The following is a 25825-nucleotide window of genomic DNA, read 5'->3' as shown; positions in this document are numbered from 1 at the left end:
CATAGAGGCATCTAGGAAACCCTCCTACTCAGCACTGCTATCATTTCAAGTGGGCTCATTTCACAATCGGGTGGCGTCTCAACTCACTACATCCGAACACCTGCCCACTACCATCAGTTCTTGACCATCTTCTACACCTCTGTAACTCTGGTGTTAAAACTACTTCAGTCAGAGTTCATCCGAATGCTACGAGTACTTTCCATATATTTCTCGATAAGAAGCCATTGTCGGTACATGCTCTGGTTTCCAGATTCATGAAAAAGCCTTTTTCATATTAAACCACCAATCGAGCCTTCTCCAGTTCCTTGGGATCTCAATGTTATACTTTCCACTCTCATGAAGGCTCCCTTTTGAACCACAGGTGTCTTCATCTCTTAAACATCTCACTTGGAAAGTAATATTTCTGATATCTATCACATCTGCTCGCTGAGTGTAGAGAATGACACGGTGACAGAATTCATCACTGTTTCTGTCCCTGCGAATAACCACAGGAAACAATCCTGTGTCATTCTTTAGTGTCTGTCTCAACCACAGTCCTTGAGGCTTGAGGTTCAGTGGTTGTACCCATTCATACTCTTGATTCTTCCCTCCTTAAAGAATGATAAGGAGATGGTTTTCCGTGGTTATCCGTGGGGGACAGGAATGGTGATAAGAACCTAAGAATAGCCTTACTGAGTGAGACCAATGGTCCATCAGGCCCAGTAGCCCGTTCTCATGGTGGCCAATCCAGGTTACTAGTACCTGGCCAAAACCCAAAGAGTAGCAACATCCCATGCTGCTGATTAGAAAATGACACAGTGGTTGTTACTCGCGGCTAGCCGCGGGTAACCCGCCAAAACGGTGAACAAAAAAAGGGTCACCGCAAGATCGGGGACAAGGCCATTCACCGCCCCGTGGAGTGGTGAATGGTTAGCACGCGCGGTGAACGAGCGTTCGATCTGGCAGCCCCCTCTCTCCTGCTGGCCATGCATCTCCTTCCCTCCTTTTCCCTTACCTTCTCTTGTTGAAACTGGAGATTTCTATAAGGCTTCAAGCACTTGTGTCTGATCTACCTTATACAACATTCTACCGCAATAGAGTGGTTCTTCACATTCATCCCAAATTCCTTTTGAAAATTGCCTCCAAATTTCATTTCAATCAGTCTATAGTGCTTCCTGTCTTCTTTCCAAGACAACATTCTCACCCTGGTGAAGCTGCATTCCACACTTTGGACTGTAAATGTGCTTTGGCTTGCTTTGGACTGGACCAAGCCACACAAAACTTATACTCAGCTGTTCCTGTCATTTGATCCCAATAGACTTTGAGCTCCTGTCACAAAGAGAACAATTTCTATATGGCTAGTAGACACTATCTGCTTCAGCTATGCTCTGGCTGGACTGACGCTTGAAGGCCATGTCGCCACTCATAAGATTTTGCAAAGGCAACTTCAGTAGCTCATCTACATTCCACTCCCATTGAGGACATCTGTAAAGCAGCCACCTGGTCTTCAATTTGTATATTCACATCCTACTATTGTTTGGAGAATCATTCCAGACAGGATAGTCAGTTCGGCCAAGCAGTTCTACAAAATTTATTCTCTACTTGGATGCTAACTTCCTCCAACCCTTTTGGTATCGCCAGGCTCATGGTAGTTATTAATAACCCTCTTCTCAGAGGCATGAGCCTGGCAGCTAGGGAGTCCCACATGTGATAATATACTTCCTGTTTGTCTTCGGATAAAGCATAGTTGGTTGTTTCAAGTTTCAAGTTTATTAGGTTTCTTGATTAATCGCTTAATCATACTTCTAAGCGATGTACAGTTTAAAAGTTGTGGCAGGTGTTTTCCAAGGACAGCAGACAGATATTCTCACAGCCTTCCCTCCTCCCATAGTTGACTTTTTAGCTTTATTACTGAACTGTTGGTCCTGCATCTGACGAATGGGAAGGCACCGGTGCATGCATGGTAGGGTGGTCTTCAAAAGACTTGGTACACTTTCTGACTGTCCGTACCGGGCTCAGTGGATGGCATCATCCACATGTGAGAATTTATGCCTGATGTTCTCGTATAGCACCTGCTATAGGTGAGTAACTATGCTATTTTGCCTTTTGTACACTAGGTTAATTGAAGGAGCTTGTATGTATAGTAGTGTGGGAGGACACTATGCTCTCATTTTCAGTGTGGGAGCCGAATGTATGTATTTACCCTGGTAGAGATGTTTCTAATTTTGAGTATGTATAGGTTGATGGGCTTTAATCTGTACAGTAACTGAATACTCTTAAGACTTGTCTTGTTTAATACTTCTTATAAAGGGGAGACAATACATGAAACATGTTATTGCCAGACAGTCTTGAGAATTGTAGCCCATATCTAGTATGAGATGGGGGTACTAAAACCTAAGGTGGAGGCAGTCCAGTTTACTCTGCTGTATCTGTCTTAACTTGCTTTATCTTAAATGTATTTTTAAAGCTAGTAAGATTTGAATCTTTTCTTTCTGTCTCTAGGTGAGTCTTGCTGGCTTTGCAATCACTCCTCCTGTCTCCTTTCGGCTGAAGTCTGGTTCCGGTCCTGTGCACATTAGTGGTCATCACTTCATTAGTAAGCCACCAGTACAGTTGTGGCTTTTGAGGCCACATGGGATTCTGTCCTCCCAGCTTAAGAACATAAGAATAGCTTTACTGGGTCAAACCAATGGTCCATCAAGCCCAGTAGCCTGTTCTCATGGTAGCCAATCCAAGTCACTAGTACCTGGCCAAAACCCAGGGTCTCTTTATGGGCATTTGGATAGCTGGCTGCAAATCTGGTTTCTTCCCTCTGTGATAATAAGAAACTAGAAATTGTCAACATTGTTATTGATAGAGGCTAAAAGTGCTATACTGTTGGCATATCTGCCATTGACAGTTCTTTCTTCCCAATTGCAGTTTTCCCTTTCTGCATTTTTTTAAAACTCTGCAGCTTAATGAATTTGGGACATACTGTAGTCCCTGCCACTTGTGGGTACAGGCTGCAGACTAATCACTCTCCTGCCCTCTGCATCTCTCTCCAGGTCAAGAAAATTCTGAAGAGGAAGAAGAGGAGAATAACACCTCTCCAATCAAGAAGCCTTCCAAGCATCAAACTTCCCAGGGAATACTGCTTCCTTCTCCAGTACTGTATCTCTTTACCTTGAAGGCACCTTCTTGGTATTGTTTAGACTTACTTTTTTCTTCCAGGGCATGGTGTATTTCTTTGATTTTGCTTTTAGGCTTATTACTCATCTTTGCCAAAACCAAGTTTGAGTTGTGTTAGATATTCATATATGCTAGTAAAATCCCACACACACATATGGGCGATGTCTCTTATGGAATCTGTTATGCAGGAAATAGTATACCAGCAACTTTTCTAGAAACCTTTTGAGTAGATTTACTGTGCTTGTGTGGTTCTCCTCAGCCTGAATGTCTTCATAGAGCTGATAGGAACTGTTTCTGTCATGGTCGCCTAAGTTCCTGTGTTTTTTTTTGTCGTCCCCACCCGCCTCCTTTCTTCACTCTGTAAGTCTCTAAGTCCTGTCATTGTCTTGTGCTCTTCTCACAAGTAACTGATAGTTCCTTAGATTTATCAGTATTTTTCCAAGTTTATTTTTTCACAGCTCAGTGTGGGCTGCCTATAGGTCTCAATTGTCACCATTGAGTCGTTTAATTTTGCTGCAGCCATGTTTCTGGATGAAATGTCTCAAAATACCTCCAGTGACTTAAAAAAAAAGTGTCCCGGTGCAACAGGACCATATCCATTATAGATATCTATTCATGGTTCCTGCAGTACATAGTATCTGGTCATGATCCTTCTATTTATATTCTGTGTTTTCAGATGTCAGAGAGATATTTAGACATTTGTTCCATTTGCCAGCTTGGAATGACAGTGTTCTATCGAGGAATCTCTTGTAGATACAGCCCTTCAGGGAGGGGAAGGCAAACAGATAGGTATTACGTGTGCGGGAGGTGCCTGGAAATACAAAATGGTGCGACAGGTAGATTGAGGATGAACCAGTTATGATTTTGAAGCAAAGGCAGGAAAACTTGAAGATGACCCTTGCCTCCATTGGTAACCAGTGAAATTTTCTGTAGAACGGGCTTACATGATCTAGAGGTCCTGGATCCACTATCAGGTAGGGTCTTAGGGTGACGGTCCACTACAGAATTCATGAGGTCATTCAGTCCCTTGCCAAACAGTAACTGCCCCTTAAAGGGAAGTCTAGCCAAAGTAGCCTTGGAAGTGTAATCACCAGTGTATTATATGATCCAGAGCATCTTGCAGGCAGAAATGGAGTATGCTGACGCTGTTGCCAAAACCCGCATAAAGTCATACAATGCATCGGCAACATAATCTGATCCAGCCAAAGGAAGTTGAGGAGAAGGATCCACAGCTTCACTGTCCACATAGCGGTACATCATATCCTTAAGCACCACACCACCTTCACTGGGTAGAGAGGTGTGCTTAGTCACCTGTCATCTGCGCAACCAAAGAATCCAACCTAGGCTGACCCAGAAGCTGCTGGCACTCCTGTGCCAGAGGATACAAGCAAGACATGGCTCTTTCTATCTTAACAGCACCTTCTGGAGAGTCATACTGCTCTGAGTTGAGATTGCTCATATTAGTGTGCCAGGGAAAGGTTGCAGACTGCAAACACACACCACAAAGCCAGGAGGAAGAAGTGGACGGAGCTGGCTGAGTTACTAAATTCAACTCCTACAAAAACTCTGAAAAAGATCCGTCAAAGCCGAAGACTTAAATAAATGCAGAACTGTGGGATCATCCCCAAGTTACAAACCAGAGGGATCCGCAGATCCACCACACAGGACCTGGATTCTTGCCTCAGGAAGTGCGCCTGTAAATAGTGTTAGCAAGCTGGTTGTCATCATAAGGATCTTCCAGATCATGATTAGGCAGCACAAGAACAGCAGCTGACTGAGCCAAGGATATGCCCATAGAAGCACCCCCACTGAGAGACGCATTGGAGGTGGAGTAGGGCAGTGCAAGGGATGAACGCCAGCTTTGAAACTCATTCCAAAAATGTATTATAAATTCTGAGAGAGCTTCCAGCTCCTGGGGCATAGAGTTACCCTTTGATGACTTAATTTTGTGCTTTTTAGGCTGTGGAGGATCATCAGCCAGGCTCACATAACTAGGAGCCATGCCAAGCCCCGAAAATAAAGAAGGCCACCCCACCGAGCTAGCCAAGCAGTTTGTCACCTGCTTAAGCATGGGAGAGGCTAAGCTTGGTGCTGCCACCTCTCCCAGCTATGCCACGCAGAACATGGCGCAAGGATGCTCGAGGTGCTAAATTTGCACAATCCTGGCAAGAATTCACATTAGGAGAGCCCAAGGACTCCATCCCAACAAGTTTTGAGACAAAAACTGTAGTTTTGAGAAGCAGGGAGCTTTAGAAAAATGATCGTAAAAAATCCAAGATGGCCACCGCTAAGAAATTCCTGTCAAAATCACGATATTTTTCACATTAAACAAAGTGCAAAATCGATGATTTTAGGATTTTTCAGGTGGTGGTACAAGGGGACATGCAGAAACCTTCAAAACTTCGATTTTCAAACCTCCCCCGATTCACCTCTCAAGCTGTGACAGTCTTTACTCACTATGGTCTGTGCTGCAGCCTGTCTCAGCTCTCTTAACAGTAGCTAGAATCATAGAATCACTGCCTCTTGCTGGGAATGCCTCTTCCATGCTGATCTTCGGGCTGTCAGTCAGACCTTATGCCTGACTTAACCTCCACCCCTGTGGACCAACAGATATGCTCAGGGATGGGCGGAGATGAAAAGACTCAGCCGGAACACTGGGAGACATCCTACGGATACCCTGGGCTCGAACCTTTCTTCGGTAGAAGGAGAAAGATGGGGACAGCCCCGAGCTCCTATGAAGTAAATGCAGAATGGCTGACAGGTACCACCAGGGATTGGCCTGTCAGCTACAGGCCGCAGTCGGTGTGATCTTAATGCAGGCAGAGCTGAATAATCGCTCCGAGAACAAGAAACCCTGAAAAAAAGGGATTTAAAAAAACTCCAAATAAAATAATAAAATGGAGAGAGCAGAACACACACTTCTGCTGGCATGCGTGCAGAAGGGAAAAACTGTAGGTAGAGCTAAGGAGCACAGTGAAGTGCAGCAGAGGCACAGAGAAAAAATCCAGAGTGGAGTCCTTTTGCAGATGGCATGCAGCCATGGGGACACTATCCATCTGTCTAGAATGTCTCACCTATTGCACTGGAAATCAATTTGTTGGTCAACTGAGAAGCGAGCAACTGAACCTTATGGGAGTTGAATGGGCAAGCCTCATAAGTTGCCCTATTCTTTCGAACCTGAGCTTCCAAACGATGGTCTCTGAAATATGGGCTTGATTATGCAGTTTAAAATCTTTCGACTTCTTTCTTTCTAATATGATCTTGAAAGCTAATATCCCAATAACTTCAAGGGAAAAGACTATGCAAAATTGTTTGGCTTTGTCGACCGTGGAGTAAGCAGAAGTATATGAGTGCATGATCTGAAATACCATAAGGGTCAATCTCTGCCATCATAACGCTTGAAAAAAAAAATTGTCAATGTGAGGTTGGGTGGAATGGGCTCACAATAAATGCATAAAATCTCTCTTTCCAGAATGTAAAATGTGCTAAACAGTGACTTCAAGCGTACTACAAAGAAGAGGCAAACCCCAAGCAGAGCATATTGTATTGCAAAAACCCGAGAGAACGGTACAGTTTAAGGGGTAAAGAACTTTTGTGCATGAAAGAGGATCGGGACTTAGGTGTAATAGTATGTGACAACCTTTAGGTGGCCAAACAGGTTGAAAAGGTGACGAAGAAAGCTAGAAGGATGCTTGGATGCATAAGAAGAACAATGGCCAGTAGGAAAACTGAAGTATTGATGCTCCTGTATAAGACTCTGGTGAGATCTCATTTAGAATATTTTGTTCAATTCTGGAGACCACACCTTAAAAATATATATACAAGAGTCGGTCCAGAAGGAGGTTACCAAAATGGTTGGTTGCCTGCATCATAAAGCGTACATGGACAGATTTATAGATCTCAATATGTATACTTTGGAGGAAAGGCAGAAGAGGAGAGATATGATAGAGATGTTTAAATACCAACATGACATAAATAGCATGAGGTGAGTCTTTATCAATTAAAACAAAACTCCAGAGTAGAGAATGACACGGGGACAAATTTTTCCCCAGCCCTGTGGGAACTCATTTTCCCTTCCCATCCCGGCAAGTTATTTTCCTGTCCCTGCCCCATTCCTGCAAGCTCTGTCCCTTATCTGCACAAGCCTCAAACGCTTTAAAATCATAAATGTTCAAGGTCTGTGCAGATAAGGCAGAGCTTTACAGGAATGGGACAGCGACAAAACTTGTGGGGACGAGGAAATTGAGTTCCTGCGGGGACAGGAAAAAATTTGTTCTCGTATCATTTGCTGCTCCAGAGTGAGAGAGCATAGGTTGAAGTTTGGTGTTAGGCTCAGGAGTAATCTAAGGAAATACTTTTTACAGAAAGGATGGTAGATATGTGGAATAGTGTTTGAGGTGGTGGAGACAGACTGCATGAATTCAAGAAAGTGTGGGACAGGCACATGGGATATCTTGTGGAGAGGAGGAGAATAGTGGATGCTGTAGATGGGCAGACTGGTGGACCATTTGGCCTTTATCTGCCTCATGTTTCTATGTAATATTGGGCCTTCCCTTTCCTGGTGCCATTTTGCAGTGGTGGCTTGCAGAGCAAGAGGGACTGGACATCCCTCCTGTTGTCATCAAATTACAAGGTACAGGGGAGGTTCGGGGAGTGGGGGGCTTGAGGGGGTATTTCTCCTGCCAATTTTATTTTTTAATAAAGGAGAGGGGGGAAGGGAGGGGTCAGTTGGGGGGCTTGGCAGAAGCAGTTTTCAGCGGGGTAAGAACACTGCGGCAGAAGGGATTGGGCATCCCTCTTGCTGATCTTCAGTTGGGGGGATTGGTTCGGGAGGGCTGGGGCCAGTGGCTGAGGGAGTGAACATCCCTCTTGCATATCGCGGTGTTGGTAGCAGGGAGGTATTGTTGTCGGGTGTGGGGAGTTTTTTCTTTTTTTTTAATGGAGGCAGATATTGTGTGCCCCAACAGTTGAGTGACAGGAGACTGCTTTGGGGCTTCCCCTGCCACTCAGCTGTTCGTGCTTTCCAAAACTGACTCTGCACATGTCAGTTGCTCTCTGTTACTCTTACAACAACTGATCAGATGGGATTCTGGTGAACCTCCATGCAAATCGTTTGCATGGAAACTTGTTGGAACATCAGTCGCCGTTCCAGTATTGCCAAAAAAATAGGCCAACAGCGACTCACATGGTCTTAATGACTATGTTTTGTGCCCACAGTGACTGACTGACCATATCCTCCTTGCCTACAACCAGAACTGTTATGGTAACATTAGGATCAATAACCATTACACTCAAAACATCCACATCAATCCACTCTTGAGGTTTTAACTAATGTAAATCATTTATGGCTGTATTACAACTGTAGAGTGCCAGAGTACCAAGTTGGGATTTTTTGGGTTTTTTATTTTTTTTTTTTTGGGGGGGGGGGGTTGAATGTAAATGTATAAAAGGAACTAGAACTGATATGGTAACATTAGAATCAGTTACCATTGCACTCAAAACCACAGCATTAATAATCACCACTCTCCTAAGGTCTTATATAACATAAGTCTTCTATGGCTGATCTTCAACTGTAAAATACCAGAGTACCAAATATTAGAGAAAAGAATCATGACCTGGAACTTCGGTACAGAAGAATAAGGGAGCTGATGATTATTCAAATAAGTGTCTATCCCATCTGTCTGGTCTTGTGAGCAACTAGACAGTTAAGTATCAGAAGAACTTTGCACTAAAAAGGATACTGATGTTCCAGACCAGTTCCATTGACCAACTCACTCCAGCGGGCAGCCCAAACCTGCGTGGCTGCATCCCAGATAGGACTGAACCAGTGTTCAGTATGCCATTGTGACTGTGTCTCACTCGATATGCTACCAGGAGACTGCAGGTGGTTTTTTTGATCCAGCTTAATATCACAAGGATATTGACCACAAATATAAGCTCTATAAAACTGTTGGCATGGATAGTCCCATTGTAGAAACTCTATATTAACATGTTTAACAACTGTAATTCAAGCCAATAAAGGCTGTAGCATCTAATATATCACTACTCTCAACAGCAAAACCATTGAAGTCGTTCAGATCGGATCAAAAAAGTCAAGTGTAACTGCTGGAGCTGACAAAGCCAGCATGCAGAGCCAGATTAAGGAATAGATTTGGCATATTCCTCAGGCCCAAATGGGTTTTTTTGTTGGGGGGGAGGGCTGGGAGATGTGTACAGAATTCAAGAGGCTAGAATTGCCAACTTTGGATTTTTTTTTCAGAATTCTAAAAAGTTTAAATTACTTGTCTCAAAGCCAGAAGGATGGCTAAGTATGTGGATATTTTTCAGAGTTTAGCCAACTACAGCTCTCCATGCTTTCATGCTCTTATTTATGGAGGCTTATTTATGGAGGCTCTTATTTCTGCTGCCCAGGTGGAACATGCCATGGGCAGGCCTGCTGTTTTGACCTCCACCATCCTGCCTCCCCAAGGCGGTTGTGTTCTCTGTCTTTATGCAGTTGGTTTACTGCCATTCGATCTTCATTTGCTATGCCCACTAAATATTTCACCTCTAGGTATTCACATTCAGGGAGATCTCAGTTTTATGCGGCAAAAATGGCTAGGGAGAGCGTTAATACAGAAATAGCCCAGGAGCTACTCCCACTGACACCCGCTCCTCAGCTCGGCATCACATGACTTCCCTGAATAAATAAGTTTATACTTTCTTAACATTATGAGGCCTGAAGTCACTGTTACGTATGCTAACTATATATGTGATCAAATACAGTATTGCTTATTTCATCATATGCAATTTTGTGTTACTGGTGTTGCTTCATCACTTGGATTGACATGAAACTGCCTCTGTCTTTCTACAGAAAAAGTTAAAGTTTGAGGATGACAGTGAGGATGAATCAGAAGAAGAAGAAAAGTAAGTGTTGTCATTTGGATTTTTCTTTAATCCCTCAGCCTCTGATGTCTTAGTTGTGTGCCCCCTCCTGGTATTAAGTTTCAGGGTCCTGCTACCTATGTGAGCTAATGACTGCAATGGGTTAATCTAGAACCAGTGGAACTTAATGCTGTTTTCATGCAATGTCATGCTGCTGGGACTGTACACTTTCTGTATTCTATATTGCTATGGAATTAAAAAGGGAATTTCAGGGAGCTGCACTGCTTTTAACATATCTGGAACTATGAAATCATAGTCTTGGATGGCCAGAAAGAGGTCTCTCAAAATACAAAAACCAGTCAGAAACTCTGTGTATCTCCAATTTGTGCATCAGGAGTGCCCCTGCAGGTCTTAAAATTGCCGATGCTTCCAGACTGCTGTGGTGCTGGCTGATGTCAGCGACCTGCCTTATGAAGCTGGTAGCATCCAACAGATGAGCAATAGCACATATTTTACCATCCAAACTGGACTGTTTGCTGTCTGTACTGTGCCACCACCCCCATGTCTCCAGCTTGTTTATAAGAAGCCCTAGGTTTGCTGATCTTGACATCACCAGTGCTTCTGAACTGCATTGATGTAGGTGGATGGTGTTGGCAACCTGCCCCTTATCTGGCCAGTAGTATGCCAGCAGCAGCTTGCGATTTGGCAGGCGCCTCTTAATGAGCCCTTTAGGGAGCTGGTAGAGTTTGCTAAAGTCTGTCTGAATGAAAATGGGAGTTCCTTTGTTTTATAAGTTTTGTAGGGATATTTCCGTATTCACACCTGAGGTTAGGCCTCTATGATGTCATCAAGCCTGAACCATTGTTTCAAGAATCTCTCTGCAAGCAACTTTCCAGCATGAATTTTGCAAGAAGTAAGAAGAATGATGCATTATGGGGATGTACCCGAATGTTGCTATTCAAGGGCATTCATCTGTGCTTTAATAATGGGACAGTGTGAATCTTGAAGAAATTATTCTGTTCTTATCTGTCTAACAGCCCTGGGTCTTCCAGCATATATGATACTTTATACAGAAAGGCTATTCATCAAGTTCTGTTTCTGGATTGGTCCGAGGAAGTCATCTGATGAGATTCAAGAAAAGAAAGGTGCTAATTAATTAATAATTAGTTAGTCTGTGATAAGGTCCGGGGAAGCTCAGATCTGCTCACAGATGTTCTAATTGTAAACTTTTTCTTTCAATAATTAGACCTGTAAGTTACCTTGTGTGATTCTCTGCCTAAGAGATAGAAATTCGGACATTTAAAAACTGTTCTGAACTTAGCACAGATAAACGGAACTTATTGCTGATGATTTATAGCCTCATCAAGGATCTTCAACACGTGTAACTTTTACAACGGTATTCCTGACGTCTTCCAGCTGACAAGAAAATTTTCTCTTCCACCTAATCGTGCCGGAGAGGCTAATTAAGGGTGAGCATACGGAAATTACTTTTATTAGCTTGGGAATTAGATAGGAATCTATTGATAAAGGTAAAGGGTTGAAAAGTTACCTGGGTGATAATATAATCATTTGCTAATCAGGGATTATTATTATAAGGAATAGTGTGTGTGTAACAAGAAGTTTTACTTAGTTGTCTAACCAGTAGATTGTGATAATCATGTACTGAGTTTCATTTGTGTAATTAGATATTTTGAACAATACTTAGATTCTGCAGCTGGCTTGTGAATTATATTTTTCTATTTTCATAATAAAGATATTTCTCATTAGCCTGGGTTTGTGTCGTATAATTAGACCATGATATTTGAACTTGATTAAAAGGTTATGGTTTTCTCTAGACCACTTAACAGAAACGTAACGTGTTTATAATACTGCTAAGTGAACCATAAATCCTTCTACAGATTTTGGGGGCTCGTTTGCCGGGATATCTAGGTTTCTAATTTACGACTGTAGCTATGTCTGTTGACACTGAAACTCAGATTTCGTGGCATGCTCTTGAAAAGGATGTTTTTCAGAAATTAGCTGTGCAAGTTTTAAAACAGACAGATTCTGATGTGTATTTTTCTGACCTGGTACGTTTATTACATGCAGATATAGAGGACTCTAATCAGGCGTACTGTTCAGTATTGCAGCGTCTCCTACATGCTCGTACTAAACCTACAGGAGAAAATTATTCAGAGCTTATCTGTGCGTTGTTGGCTTTTAAAACTTCTATCTCTTCTGGTTTATCTCACCAACGTCAGCTTCAGAGTGATTTATATGAGCAATTAGAGGATTGTAAAAATTCTTTGCAAGCAGAACGGACTCGTAATGATTCCCTTGAACTGTTAGTTTCTAATTGTGAAGATCAACATTCCGACTTTGATCAGGTGATGTCTGAGTTACGACATCAATGTTCTGAGTTGAATGCTGAACTTGAAAGTCAGAAAAAAAGTACAGTGAATATTTCTTGTGCGAAGTGTACCTCTTTAGTGACTCAACTTAATACTGTCCGGGCTCAGAAGGCAGATTTACAGCTTTCTTTATCTACTTGTCAGAAAAATCATGCTGAGGTTTTGTCCAGGTTGCAGAATGAACTAGCGGACGTAACTTCTGCTTATGTTTGTCTGGGTGAAAAGTTAGACGCTACCGAACGTCTGTCTAATGATAAGGCAGCCCGTGCTGACAGGCAATTATGTGCTTTACAAGCGGACTTTGTTGAGTCTCAGAAACGACTTTCCGAAAGCGAGTTACAGGTCACAAAGTTAACTAACTCGTTATGTCAGGCAGATGCCGATAATTTGGCTCTGCGCCAGAATGTTCAAGATATATCCTTCCAAAGAACTGCGTTAGCTGCTGATGTGAAAGTTTTGCAAGACAAGGTTGCTATTTGTAGTGAGAGGGATATTAAAACTGTCTCTCCCCCTGTGTCGCCTCTTCATTTTCCTACGCCAGCTCCAAGAACAGTCTTTCGTTCTTTTTACAGCTCTAGTGGTGAAGGTAGTAACAGGAATTCGCAGGAGTGTTCTGATTCTACTGCAGATGACTTGTTGCCTAGTAACAAACCCTGCCCTGAGAAATTAGTGACACTAGCTGACCGCCCAGTGCAGCAACCACGCCCTGTAAGGTCTATCTCAAATTCCTGTGACGTCACTGAACCTTCTGACTCTAAACCACGCCCTGTAAGGTCAGTTTACAGTGAGCCTAAACAACCACCAGATGGCACCAAAGCACCAGACATTTCACAACATTCTCCACAAAGGTCACAGCACAATAATGAAACAGGGAAAGAAACTCAAAAGAAAGGAGGTAGTTATACTATACCACCCTATCACGTACAGATAATGAAGATGTTTAAACAAATGATAGAACCTTTTAGAGAGGGAACTAAGCTAACTATTGAAGCACATTTGGCCTCAATACATGAGTTCTTTGAGACTTATGCAGTGACAGAGGACAGTGATAAGCTTCGTTTACTCCGTTGGTCCTTTGCTTCTGAGTGTTCTGAGACGTTGCGATCCATCATCACTGGTACTTCGGATGTGTTAGAGGTGGAACAACAACTCAAAAGACGTTATGGTACATACGCTGATTCCATTGAATCTCGCAAAGCTGCATTCCATTTGCGTTGTGGACTCCAAGAAAATCCCCGTGAATTTGCTTTCCGTCTGAAACGACATTTCTTTCCAGACAGGACTCCTTCTGAGGACGAACTGGAGTATGGAGAATTCTGCTCTCTCTTTGCAAAAGCCTTGCCTGAATATATGAGTGTGGTTGTGGCTGGTATGAAAAAGGCATCTTACTCATCGATCCTAGCCGTAGCCGAGGATTTCTATGATCATAAAGTCAGGGTTCCTGCAGGCTCATCTGAGAAACCGGTGCCCAAAGCACGATCTAAGGAATCTAAGCTGAGTGTATGCGCAGTTCAGACTTCACTTGCTTTGGAACCTAGTAGCTCTGTAGTTTCCACTCCAGGACCTGTTTCATCTCGTCCAGCGGACCAGACTTCCTCTTCTGATGCACCACCCAATAGGGATGGACCCAAGACACAGAAGAAGAGACGGCCCAATAAGCAACAGAAGCAGAGTGACCTCAGTGTGATAGTGGAACAATTGGCTCAGGTGGTGGATCGTATTTCTGCCCTGGAATTGACTTCTAAACAATTGGCAGCATCTGTCCCCGCGAGAAAGGAACAGACCTCAAGGAGAATGGATAACAATATCGGTTACAGGCCTTCCGGAACTCGAGTGGTCAAGTCTGTAGCAACTGATACCCATGCTTCCTCAGTAGATGACCTGGATGACACACCCGAATTGTTAGAGGATGATAACGCATGACTAGTCCGAGAACCAATTTCTCCACCCACTATTGTATCTTCTGTCCAAACAACATCTCCTGATGCTACACAAGACATAGATATGGTACAATCCAGTGAATTATCTGAGAACACCGAGTGGCTTCCTTCGTGGGATTCCATTAAGTCACACAAGTATTTCTTGGGTAGGTTAACGCCTATGGGTCAACGGTACACTATACCTTTGTTTCTCCAACAGGTTTTGTCTTGTCCCGGTTTACTTGATACGGCTTCCGAAGTGACTTTGATCACTCAGGGACTATTCCAACGTTTGCAGACTACCCTGGGTACCCAGAATACACTGTTGATTGTTCCCAGTGATTTGTCTTTGGTTGCATATGGACATCAGAACATTGAGACAGTTGGTCAAACTTGGCTAACCTTGCAGTTAGGCAAAATGAATGTTAAACACCCAGTGATTATTACCACTAGTCCAGGAGAGGAGTTTTTGATTGGAAACGATCTTTTGAAAAGATTGCGGCCTATTTTGGATTACGTCCAAGAAGTGGTCTGGGCTCAGGTGACTCGTCCCCTTCCTTTTGGAAAGGTACCGACTACACGCCTTCCCCAGGTTACCAGTACTGTGGAACGAAACGATACTTCAATTCGAATAAATTTCCTGCGTTCAGCGGATCCACACATTTTGGAGCTACGGTATGCCAATGTTCTAGAAGGGGGTCCCACAGACCGCGAGATTGTCAGCGTTCCCAAGGAACAAATATCTGACATTATTCTCCAGGCTGACCATTTGGAGATTGTTCTGAAGTCTACGTTCCCCGTGCCAGATCCACCTCAAGAGACTGTCCAAGACCCGACCTCATCTATTTCCAGTTCTTTGACCTCTCATCCTCGTCTACTAGCTGTACTTCACCAGGATGATACTGACTTGTTTGTTGATGTTCACCTGCACGGTTCTGTCCCAGTTCAAGCTCAACTGCTACTCCAGAGTGACATCTCCATGATTAGTGAATCTTTTTACTGTCAACTTCAGCGAACAACATCAGTTCCGTTTGTACGGCGCCACTCTACTCACCTACCTATACCAGGTCAGGGGGTCAAGCCTCTTGTTGGGGTTTGTAGCCTTCTGCTGACCCTGGGTTCTAAGACTTTCACTCATCACTTTTCTGTGGTGAAAGGCCTACACACATCCTTGTGTTTGGGATCCGAATGTCTTGTTCGTCTAGGAGTCTACGTTGATTTGGTGAATGGTGTGCTTTGGAGCAGATTGCATGGCACCCCGGTAGAAGATGTGGACCTGATGGATGGTCTGAAGGCTGGACAACTTCTTCCTCAAGTTTGTGAAGTGGTTTGTGCTGAAGACGTCAAGATTCCTGGCCTTGTGCAGGATTTTGCTCTGCCTCTTCGTTTGGCCCATGGTCAACGCATGCTCGATGATATTGGCTTTTTCAACCCAAATTCCTCTTTTCTCGAGTATGGTCTTTCTCTAGGTGCTTTACCATGTCTTGAAGTACCTACCTCTTCTTTCCATGTATTGATTGTCAATGCTCAACCTACGGAAGTCTTTCTCTCCGCTGGAGAACATTTGGGTTTTCTAGTGGGTGAATCTTTTCCTGATGTTGAGGTAACATTGCCTATCATTGGCAGCTTGTCTTCCATTGTTGACCCCTGCCAAGGGGGGGATATACTGGACCATATTTTTACCTCACCTAAAGGACTCATTTCACTGGACTTCCTTTGGCCATATGATGCATCGACTTCCCATGTAACAGTGGAGAATGATTTTTTGATTTTATCCAGGAAGTTAGCTCTGTCTGACCAATCTAAAGCGGTGAATGCCATTGAGTCTTCATCTTTGCAAGAACAGATTGAAGACCAAGTGGAAATCTCTTCCAACCAACCTTTTTCTAAGTTTGATGCTAAGGTAAAGGAACAAGTGGACCTAGCTGATGCGTGCTCTTCTGATGAAGAAAAGGCTCAGTTCACACAGTTGTTGTACAAGTATCGAGACCTTTTTGCAGTGGATTCTTATGACACTGGACTGACTGATCTACATGTGACCAAGATTCCTACGGATCTCCACAGTAAGCCCGTCTTCGTACGTCAGTATAAGATTCCTTTGGCCTCATATGAGTCCGTGCAAGAGATACTTGATACCCTGGAAACTAGGGGTATCATTAGGCTTTGCAACAGTACATACAACTCACCCTTATGGCCAATCCTGAAGAAGAATAACAGTTGGAGAATTGCCTTGGACTACCGACAGCTAAACAAGCGGGTACCCTTGTCTAGGTGGCCTATGGCCCATCTTGACCAGAGCTTGACTACCATCAAAGGAGCTAAGTATTTTACCAGTTTGGATTTAGCTTCTGGATTTTGGACAGTTCCTGTACATCCACCGGATCAATACAAACTAGCATTTACCTTTGGGAAGAAACAGTACACGTGGAATAGAACACCTTTTGGTTTTCTGAACTCTCCAGCTGAGTTCAACATATTTCTCCATAAAGCCCTTCCAGATGCGGAAGCTCGAGGAACTCTAGTCTATGTGGATGACATCCTGATCAAGAGTCCCACCTTTCAGAAACACCTGGAAGAGGTAGAACATGTGTTCCAACAATTGCAAAATGCAGGAGCTAAATTGACCCTTGCCAAAGGTCAATGGTGCCGAACATCTCTAAATTATTTAGGGTATGACATTTCCTCTGAAGGTCTTCGACCACAGAAGAAAAGGATACAGGCCCTACAACAGTTGAGGAAACCTACCAATTTGACGGAACTTCGTTCATTTTTGGGAATATGCAATTATTCTCGACAGTTCATAGATCAGTATGCAGAGATCTCTAGACCCTTGGTTGCCTTACTAAAGAAGGATGTACCTTGGACGTGGGGTCCTGAACAGGAAGATGCTATGCGAGAGATGAAAGAGCAGCTTAGTCACTTTCCTTGCTTGGCCTACCCCGAGAGTGGTCGTGAATTCTTCATCGACCTAGGATTCTCCAAACACTCTATGAGTGCTGTCCTGTACCAGAAATACGACTCTGACAAGCGTGTGGTGGCCTATGCCAGCAAAGGCTTCACCGATGTAGAGAAGAAGTATTCTGAATGTGAGAAAGCTCTACTGTCAACTGTTTGGGCTCTTCAACATTTTCGGAGTTACATCCAAGGAGAAAAACTCATTGTAGAGACTTGTCATCAACCCATTAGTTTCTTGGGTAGTGACAAGATCAAGACTGGTCGTGTCTCCAATAGCCGAATAGTCTCATGGACTTTGGCTCTCCAAGGATGGCCTTTACAGGTAAAGTATGCCCTGAAACATCGAAATACAGTAGCCCAAGGGATAGCAGAATTACATGATTGTACAGAACAAGATTCTCTTACAGGTATACCGGAACCTGATGTTCCACCAGAAGAGGAGGAACCCCATCGTCATCATCTTTATGATGAACAGCTATGTGCCAATATACCTCAAGTCTACGTAGATGGCTGTGCCTTCCACCAGACCTCGACCCATACTCTGGTCGCAGGAGTAGGTGTAGTGTGGAATGTCGACACACCTATGAAAACTTTGAAGTATAGATTGGGTGCTAAAACCAACCAATACGCAGAGATTGTAGCAGCCTTGGTCGCTGTACAGTCTGCGGTACAAAAGGGGATCCCAGAACTGATTATCTGTACAGATTCTGATTATGTGCGTCAAAACTTTGTGTCTCACTTACCTGTGTGGAAAAAGAAGGACATGTTAAATTCCAAAGGAAAGCCTGTCCATCATGGCGACTTGATTCTAGCCTTAGATCAATTGGTACGAGACAATGACATGACCATCTACTGGAAGAAAGTGAAAGGTCATGCTAAGGTTAATAGTTCTGACAAGATCGGAAATGACCTTGCGGATCAACTGGCCAAAGAAGGTGCTTTGTCAGGTGAACTATGGCAATGCCCTGAAGAGTTGTTCTCGATGGTACATGCTATTACTCGACGCCAAGCTAAACAGGTAGCTGAAACACCTGTAGTGCAGTGGGGTAATGATATCCCTTCCTTTGATCTTGTAACCGCTCAGAAGACCGATCTTATCCTGGGAAAGTTCTATAACTTCATACAGAATCCACAGGATCATCCATTGTCTGAAGACGATCGGAAGGATGAAGAACTTAGGATACTCTACACCTCCAGAGAGAAATTTTCGATTCATCAGAACCTGCTCACTCGGACGAGTAAGCATGGTATTGTGCAGTGGGTTGTACCCCGTGCATATCGAGGAATCATGTTGCAACATGCCCATGATGAACCTTGTGCTGGACATAGAGGTGAAGAAGTTACCTATGAGACACTGAAGCAAGTGGCCTATTGGCCTCATATGCGGCAAGATGTGCAGTTATATACGAGAGGTTGCTTGACTTGTTGTCAATTTCAACCCTCTACACCACTTCACCGAGCACCCTTGAGAAAGAAGGGTTTGGTCATGCCCTGGTCCGACATCCAGATTGACTGGATTGGCCCAGTGGTCCGTTCCTCCCGAGGTAATAAGTATATGTTGACTGTCACTTGTTTGTTTACAAAGTGGATTGAGTGCTTGCCTGCACCCAATTGTACGGCAGAGACTACCGCTATCTTGTTACTGAATCATGTGTTCAGTAGGTGGGGTTTGCCCATGAGAGTGGACTCAGACCAAGGATCACATTTCACTGCGGATGTGATGCGACACATGTGGAAGATACTCGGAGTGAAAAGTAAATTGCACATAGCTTACCACCCTCAATCATCGGGACAAGTGGAAAGAGCGAATCGTACCATCATCACGATCCTGAAGAAGTACGTGTCTACCTCTGGTAAGAATTGGGACATGAAGTTACCTTTGGTACTGATGGCTATTCGTGCCACGCCTCACCGGTCTACGGGGGTGACGCCTTTTGAAATGATGACAGGTAGAGAAATGACATTACCAATTCATTTGTTGTATAGAACTAATGATGTAAATCTTTCTAGCGCTACTACTGCTCATGAATATGTCACCCATTTACGTAACCATTTACAGGGTGCATTTTCCTTTGCCCAGAAAAATCTGGAAATTGCTGCTAAAGGTAGAAAAGCCTATTATGATCATAGGACTACCACAAAGGAATACCAAATTGGCGACAAGGTATTCTATTACAATTTTGGCAAAACCAAGGCCAAAGAAAGTAAATTTTTGCCAAGTTGGCATGGTCCATTCCCTATAGTGGAAAAAGCTTCACCTGTGGCTTATCAAATTTGCATCAAATCAAATTCTCCAGGTGCAGATGTCCTTAAATGGGTCCACATTAATCAACTGAGACCATGTCATCCCAGTAAATTTGCCCAGGATGAAACCATTGTTGTGATGAAGACATTAACCTAGCAACAGCCTAGGCTGTTCTCTCTCTTTTCTGTTTTTCAGATGGCGAAACGAGTTCTGCCGATGCTGTTCCTGGTTGTCCTGCTGATTGGCGTTGGTACCAAAGTAATCGATCCTGGTCCGCAGTCCCGTGTTGTCCTTCAAGATTCTCCTGGTTTCTTGTTCTTCCCATTCCAGATCCTGCTCCAGAACATCTTCTTTCGATGTTTCTCTTTTCCATTTGGACTCTACTCCTACTGAAACTGAATTGGAAATCCTGGATGTTTTCCGTGGACATTCCATCAACTTTACCCTTGAAGTGGAACAATATTTGATGACAAAACTTTCCCACACCATTGAACTGAAAGTTGATAATGATAAGCTTCATATTGAGGACTTTCATATTGGCTCCTCCAATGTACATGAAGTTGTTGATACCCGCAGTATTGATCTTTTTATCACTGTTGTTATTCCAATTTTTGCCATCTTGTGGGTTCTCTTATTTGGGTTCTCTGTTTTTTGCACTCTATGAGACCATCCGGATTAGACGTCTTATTCAACAGAAACCATCACATACAGACTTAAGAATGCATGATTTCATTGCGGCTATGAAAGAGTAATTTTGCTAGCCGTATTTTTGATTATGATCTTTCTGTCTTAACTTTTGCTTTGGCATACCTTTTGTGCCTTGCTAAGTAGTTATGATTTTTGATTTTATCATATATTGCCATTATTCAGTGATTTTATTCATTTATTTGGCTGGGTTCACATATTTTGCCCTTGCCTTTATGATTATTATACATTGATTATTGATATCTTTGATTTATTGCTGATTTATATGGTATTGCTTATGTTTATGCATTTTTATATCACCTTGGGTCTTGTCGATCCTTTCCTACTTAGTTAGGTTGAAGGTGAAATAGACTCCATTGAAGTTATTTCTCCTCCAAAAGGGGGGACTGTAGGGATATTTCCGTATTCACACCTGAGGTTAGGCCTCTATGATGTCATCAAGCCTGAACCATTGTTTCAAGAATCTCTCTGCAAGCAACTTTCCAGCATGAATTTTGCAAGAAGTAAGAAGAATGATGCATTATGGGGATGTACCCGAATGTTGCTATTCAAGGGCATTCATCTGTGCTTTAATAATGGGACAGTGTGAATCTTGAAGAAATTATTCTGTTCTTATCTGTCTAACAGCCCTGGGTCTTCCAGCATATATGATACTTTATACAGAAAGGCTATTCATCAAGTTCTGTTTCTGGATTGGTCCGAGGAAGTCATCTGATGAGATTCAAGAAAAGAAAGGTGCTAATTAATTAATAATTAGTTAGTCTGTGATAAGGTCCGGGGAAGCTCAGATCTGCTCACAGATGTTCTAATTGTAAACTTTTTCTTTCAATAATTAGACCTGTAAGTTACCTTGTGTGATTCTCTGCCTAAGAGATAGAAATTCGGACATTTAAAAACTGTTCTGAACTTAGCACAGATAAACGGAACTTATTGCTGATGATTTATAGCCTCATCAAGGATCTTCAACACGTGTAACTTTTACAACGGTATTCCTGACGTCTTCCAGCTGACAAGAAAATTTTCTCTTCCACCTAATCGTGCCGGAGAGGCTAATTAAGGGTGAGCATACGGAAATTACTTTTATTAGCTTGGGAATTAGATAGGAATCTATTGATAAAGGTAAAGGGTTGAAAAGTTACCTGGGTGATAATATAATCATTTGCTAATCAGGGATTATTATTATAAGGAATAGTGTGTGTGTAACAAGAAGTTTTACTTAGTTGTCTAACCAGTAGATTGTGATAATCATGTACTGAGTTTCATTTGTGTAATTAGATATTTTGAACAATACTTAGATTCTGCAGCTGGCTTGTGAATTATATTTTTCTATTTTCATAATAAAGATATTTCTCATTAGCCTGGGTTTGTGTCGTATAATTAGACCATGATATTTGAACTTGATTAAAAGGTTATGGTTTTCTCTAGACCACTTAACAGAAACGTAACGTGTTTATAATACTGCTAAGTGAACCATAAATCCTTCTACAGTTTGCTTCAGAATTTTTTATTCCCTCCATTACTGCTTTTAGCAAATATGTTCCAGGATGCTAGGAATTATTAAAAAAGGGATGATTAACAAGACTAAGAATGTTTAGATGCCCCTGTATTGCTCCATGGTGTGACTTCATCTGGAATATTACATTGAATTCTGGTCTCCTTATCTCAAGAAAGTTATAGCGGTGCTTAGAAAAGGTTCAAAGAAGAGCGACCAAGATGATAAAGGGGAACTCCTCTCGTATGAGGAAAGACTGGAAAGGTTAGGGCTCTTCAGCTTGGAAAAGAGACAGCTGAGGGGAGATATGATTGAAGTCTACAAAATCCTGAGTGGAGTAGAAAGGGATCAAGTGGATCAATTTTTCACTCCGTCAAAAATTACAAAGACCAGGGGACACTTGATGAAACTGCAAGGAAATACTTTTAAAACCATTAGGAGGAATTATTTTTTTACTCGGAATAGTTAAGATCTGGAACGTGTTGCCAGAGGTTGTGGTAAAAGCGGATAGCGTAGCTGGTTTTAAGAAAGGTTTGAACAAATTCCTAGAGAAAAAGTCCAGTGTCTCTTATTAAGACATGGGGGAAGCCTCTGCTTGCCCTGGATCGGTAGCATGGAATATTGCTACTCCTTGGGTTTTGACGAGGTACTAGTGACTTGCACTGGCCACTGTGAGAACGGTGTACTAGGCTTGATGGACCATTGGTCTGATCCAGTAAGGCTATTCTTATGTTCTTATAGAAACATGACGGCAGATAAAGGCCAAATGGCCCATCTAGTCTGCCCATCCACTGTAACCAATATCTCTTTCTCTCTCTGAGAGATCCCATGTGCCTACCCCAAGCCTTCTTGTATTCAGACACAGTCTCTGTTTCCACCACCTCTTCCGGGAGACTGTCCACGCATCTACCACCCTTTCCATAAAAAAGTATTTCCTCAGATTACTCCAGAGTCTATCACCTCTTAACTTCATCCTATGCCCTCTCATTGCAGAGCTTCCTTTCAAATGAAAGAGACTCGACTCATGCACATTATATTATGTAGGTATTTAAACGTCTCTATCAAATCTCCCCTCTCCCGCTTTTCCTCAAAAGTATACTGATTGAGATCTTTAAGTCTATCCCCATATGCCTTATCACGAAGATCACACACCATTTAAGTAGCCTTCCTCTGGACCAACGCCATCCTTTTTATATCTTTTTGAAGGTGGGGCCTCCAGAATTGTACACAATATTCTAAATGAGGTCTTAGCATAGTCTTATACAGAGGCATCAATACCTCCTTTTTCCTACTGGCTATACCTCTCCTTATGCAACCTAGCATCCTTCTAGCTTTCGCTGTCAGTTTTTCAAGCTGTTTGGCCACCTTAAGATCATCACATACAATCATAGCCAAGTCCCACTTTTCCGTCGTGTACATAAGTTCTTCACCCCCTAAACTGTACCGTACCCTCTGGTTTTTGCAGCCCAAATGCATGATCTTGCTTTTCTTAGTATTAAATTTTAGCTGCCAAATTTAAGACCATTCTTCAAACTTCGCCAGGTCTTTCTTCATCATGTTCACAGCATCTAGTGTGTCTACTCTATTGCAGATTTTGGTATCATCCACAAAGAGGCAAATCTTACCTGATAGCCCTTCAGTAATATCATTTATAAAAATGTTAAAAAGAACAGAACCTTGAGGCATACCACTTGGAACATCCCTTTCCTCAGAGTGATCTCCATTGATCACTACTGTCTGTTGCCTTCCACTCAACCAGTTCCTGACCTAGCCCATTACTTTGGGAACCCATCCCAAGGGCACTCAGTGTATTTATCAGACATTTGTGTGGAACACTGTCAAAGGCTTTGCTAAAATCTAAATACACCACATCTAGCGCACATCCTCTATCCAATTCTCTGGTTACCCAGTCAAAGAAATTGATCAGATTTGTCTGACAAGACCTACCTCTAGTGAATCCATGTTGCCTCCAGTCCTGTAAGCCACAGGATTCCAGAAACATGACCATTCTCTGTTTTAAAAGCGTTTCCATCAATTTGCTTACCACAGAAGTCAGACTTACTGGCCTGTAATTCCCTTCTTCTGTATTGCTTGGTAGACTGGTATAGTCCTTACGAATGAGTAAAATGCCTCACTGTTACCAGCAGGTGGAGACTGAGATCAAACTTGTATATCAGTATAGCATGCCCCTCTTGCTACTTCAGTTTTCTTCAGTCTCCGGTAGCAGGTGGTAAGGCTTTTCAGCTCCCCTCTTAGCACTGTTGGAACTTTGTTTGTGGACTTCTGGTCCCCCTTTGTGTTCTGGATAGAGCTTGGGCGGTTTCTGTTTGGGGAACCGTCCGACCTCGGGTGTATTAAACCCAGCGGGTCTCGTGCTGGGTCCCTCCCCCCATCTTCCTCCACTTCCCCATATTTTTGTAGTGGGCCTCAGCAGGCGACCTGGCCCCCTGGTTGGTCAGCCCTCCAGCTTTGAGAGCCATGGAGTCTGTTCTGACTAAGTAAAAAGAAATAACAAAATAATCCTGAGGTGTGCCGGTTGATAGACTTTTATTCACACTGGGCAGACATCATGTCCGATCAGTGGGTTCTGGAAGTGATCTGGGATGACTTCTTCCTCGCAGGTAGCGTGGAAGCAGCAGGCCTATCGCCAGACCCTTCAAAGATTGTTGGATTGTCACGCGGTGGTTCCAGTTCCCCTGCTGGAGTTGGGCACAGGTTGGTACTCGATTTATTTTATGGTGCCAAAGAAAGAAGGGACCTTTCGACCCATCCTGGATTTGAAGGGGGTCAACAGGGCTCTTCACATGCCTTCCTTCCGCATGGAAACTCTGCGATCTGTGATTCTGGCGGTTCAGCCGGAGGAGTTTCTGTCCTTTCTCGATCTGACCAAGACCTACTTATACATTCCTATTCAGGCCTCCCATCATCGCTTCCTGCTGTTTGCGATCTTGGGGCAACACTATCAGTTCTGTGCACTTCCCTTTGGTCTGGCCAGGGCTCCGCGGACGTTCACCAAGGTGATGGTGGTCGTTGTGGCGGTGTTGCGCAAAGAAGGCATTTTTGTTCATCCTTATCTGGACGACTGGTTGATTCGAGCCAAGTCGTTCCAAGAGAGCACTTGGGTCACGGCTCGGGTGGTGGAGTTTCTGCAGTCGCTGGGATGGGCAGTATTCCACAATTTTATTTTTTATAATTGTTTCCACCATTGTGCCTGGCACTGAAGTCAGGCTTACCAGTCTGCAATTTCCCAGATCTCCCCTGGAATCCTTTTTAAAAATCAGCATAACATTGGCCACCCTCCAATCTTCAGATACTACAGGCGATTCTAGCTACAGGTTATAGATCATTAACAGCAGGTTTCCAATATCATGTTTGAGTTCTTTTAGTACCCTGGGATGTATACCATTTAGTCCAGGTGATTTATTACTTTGAACTTGCTGATTTGGCTTAGTACATCTTCCAGATTCACCAAGATTTCTTTCAGTTCCTCCGCATCATCACCCTTGAAAACAATTTCCGGTTCAGGTAGATCTCTTAACATCTTCTTCCATAAAGACCGAAGCAAATAATTCATTCAGTCTCTCTGCTATGGCCTTATTCTCCCTGAGTGCCCCTTTTGCTCCTTGATCATCCAACGGTTCCACAGATTCCCTCACTGGTTTTCTGCTTTTGATGTACCTAAAAAAAACCTGTTAACGAGTTCTTGCCTCTTTGGGATGTTTCTCTTCTTATTCTTTCTTAGCTTTCTTCATCAAAGGATGTTTTTTGGCTCTCTTTTTAAAATGACTTTTTATTGATAATGGTAAAGAGAACATACATAAAATCTGACAGAGCAGTGTAAGTGCTCGGAGTAGCTAGATATACATCCTAAAGAATCAGAAAATCTAAAAACTGGTGTAGCCTTAGGGAATCATGGTGCTACTATATGCTGCTCTCCACACACCAGATTTTCTGTGAGATAAACAGTCTAGCATGCTAGCCCCCACACACCAATCCCCCACCGTTCAAGGACATAACCAGCCTCCACACCAACAAGCATACCCCACATACTCCCAAACCTCTCCTGTCCCACGCAAGCTCTCCATCCTTTCCCTACCCCTTCCCCACC

At 43.1% G+C, this 25825-nt stretch overlaps 1 protein-coding gene across 2 annotated transcripts in view; it reads left to right on the top strand.

Moving 5' to 3' along the window:
- LOC117365097 (nucleophosmin-like) overlaps positions 1–25825 on the top strand; it is a 149505-nt gene that overhangs the window by 36435 nt on the left and 87245 nt on the right. Inside the window, exons 4-6 of one of the 2 annotated variants that reach the window (XM_033955051.1) lie at positions 2482–2575; positions 3024–3124; positions 10001–10053. In XM_033955051.1, coding sequence (XP_033810942.1) covers positions 2482–2575; positions 3024–3124; positions 10001–10053 — 248 coding nt within the window. The remainder of the gene's footprint in view (positions 1–2481; positions 2576–3023; positions 3125–10000; positions 10054–25825) is intronic. The other variant, XM_033955061.1, reaches the window with a different exon arrangement.

Source organism: Geotrypetes seraphini, chromosome 1 (genome assembly GCF_902459505.1).
Source record: "Geotrypetes seraphini chromosome 1, aGeoSer1.1, whole genome shotgun sequence".
Taxonomy (NCBI): domain Eukaryota; kingdom Metazoa; phylum Chordata; class Amphibia; order Gymnophiona; family Dermophiidae; genus Geotrypetes; species Geotrypetes seraphini.
This window is presented reverse-complemented; position numbering and strand designations above follow the sequence as displayed.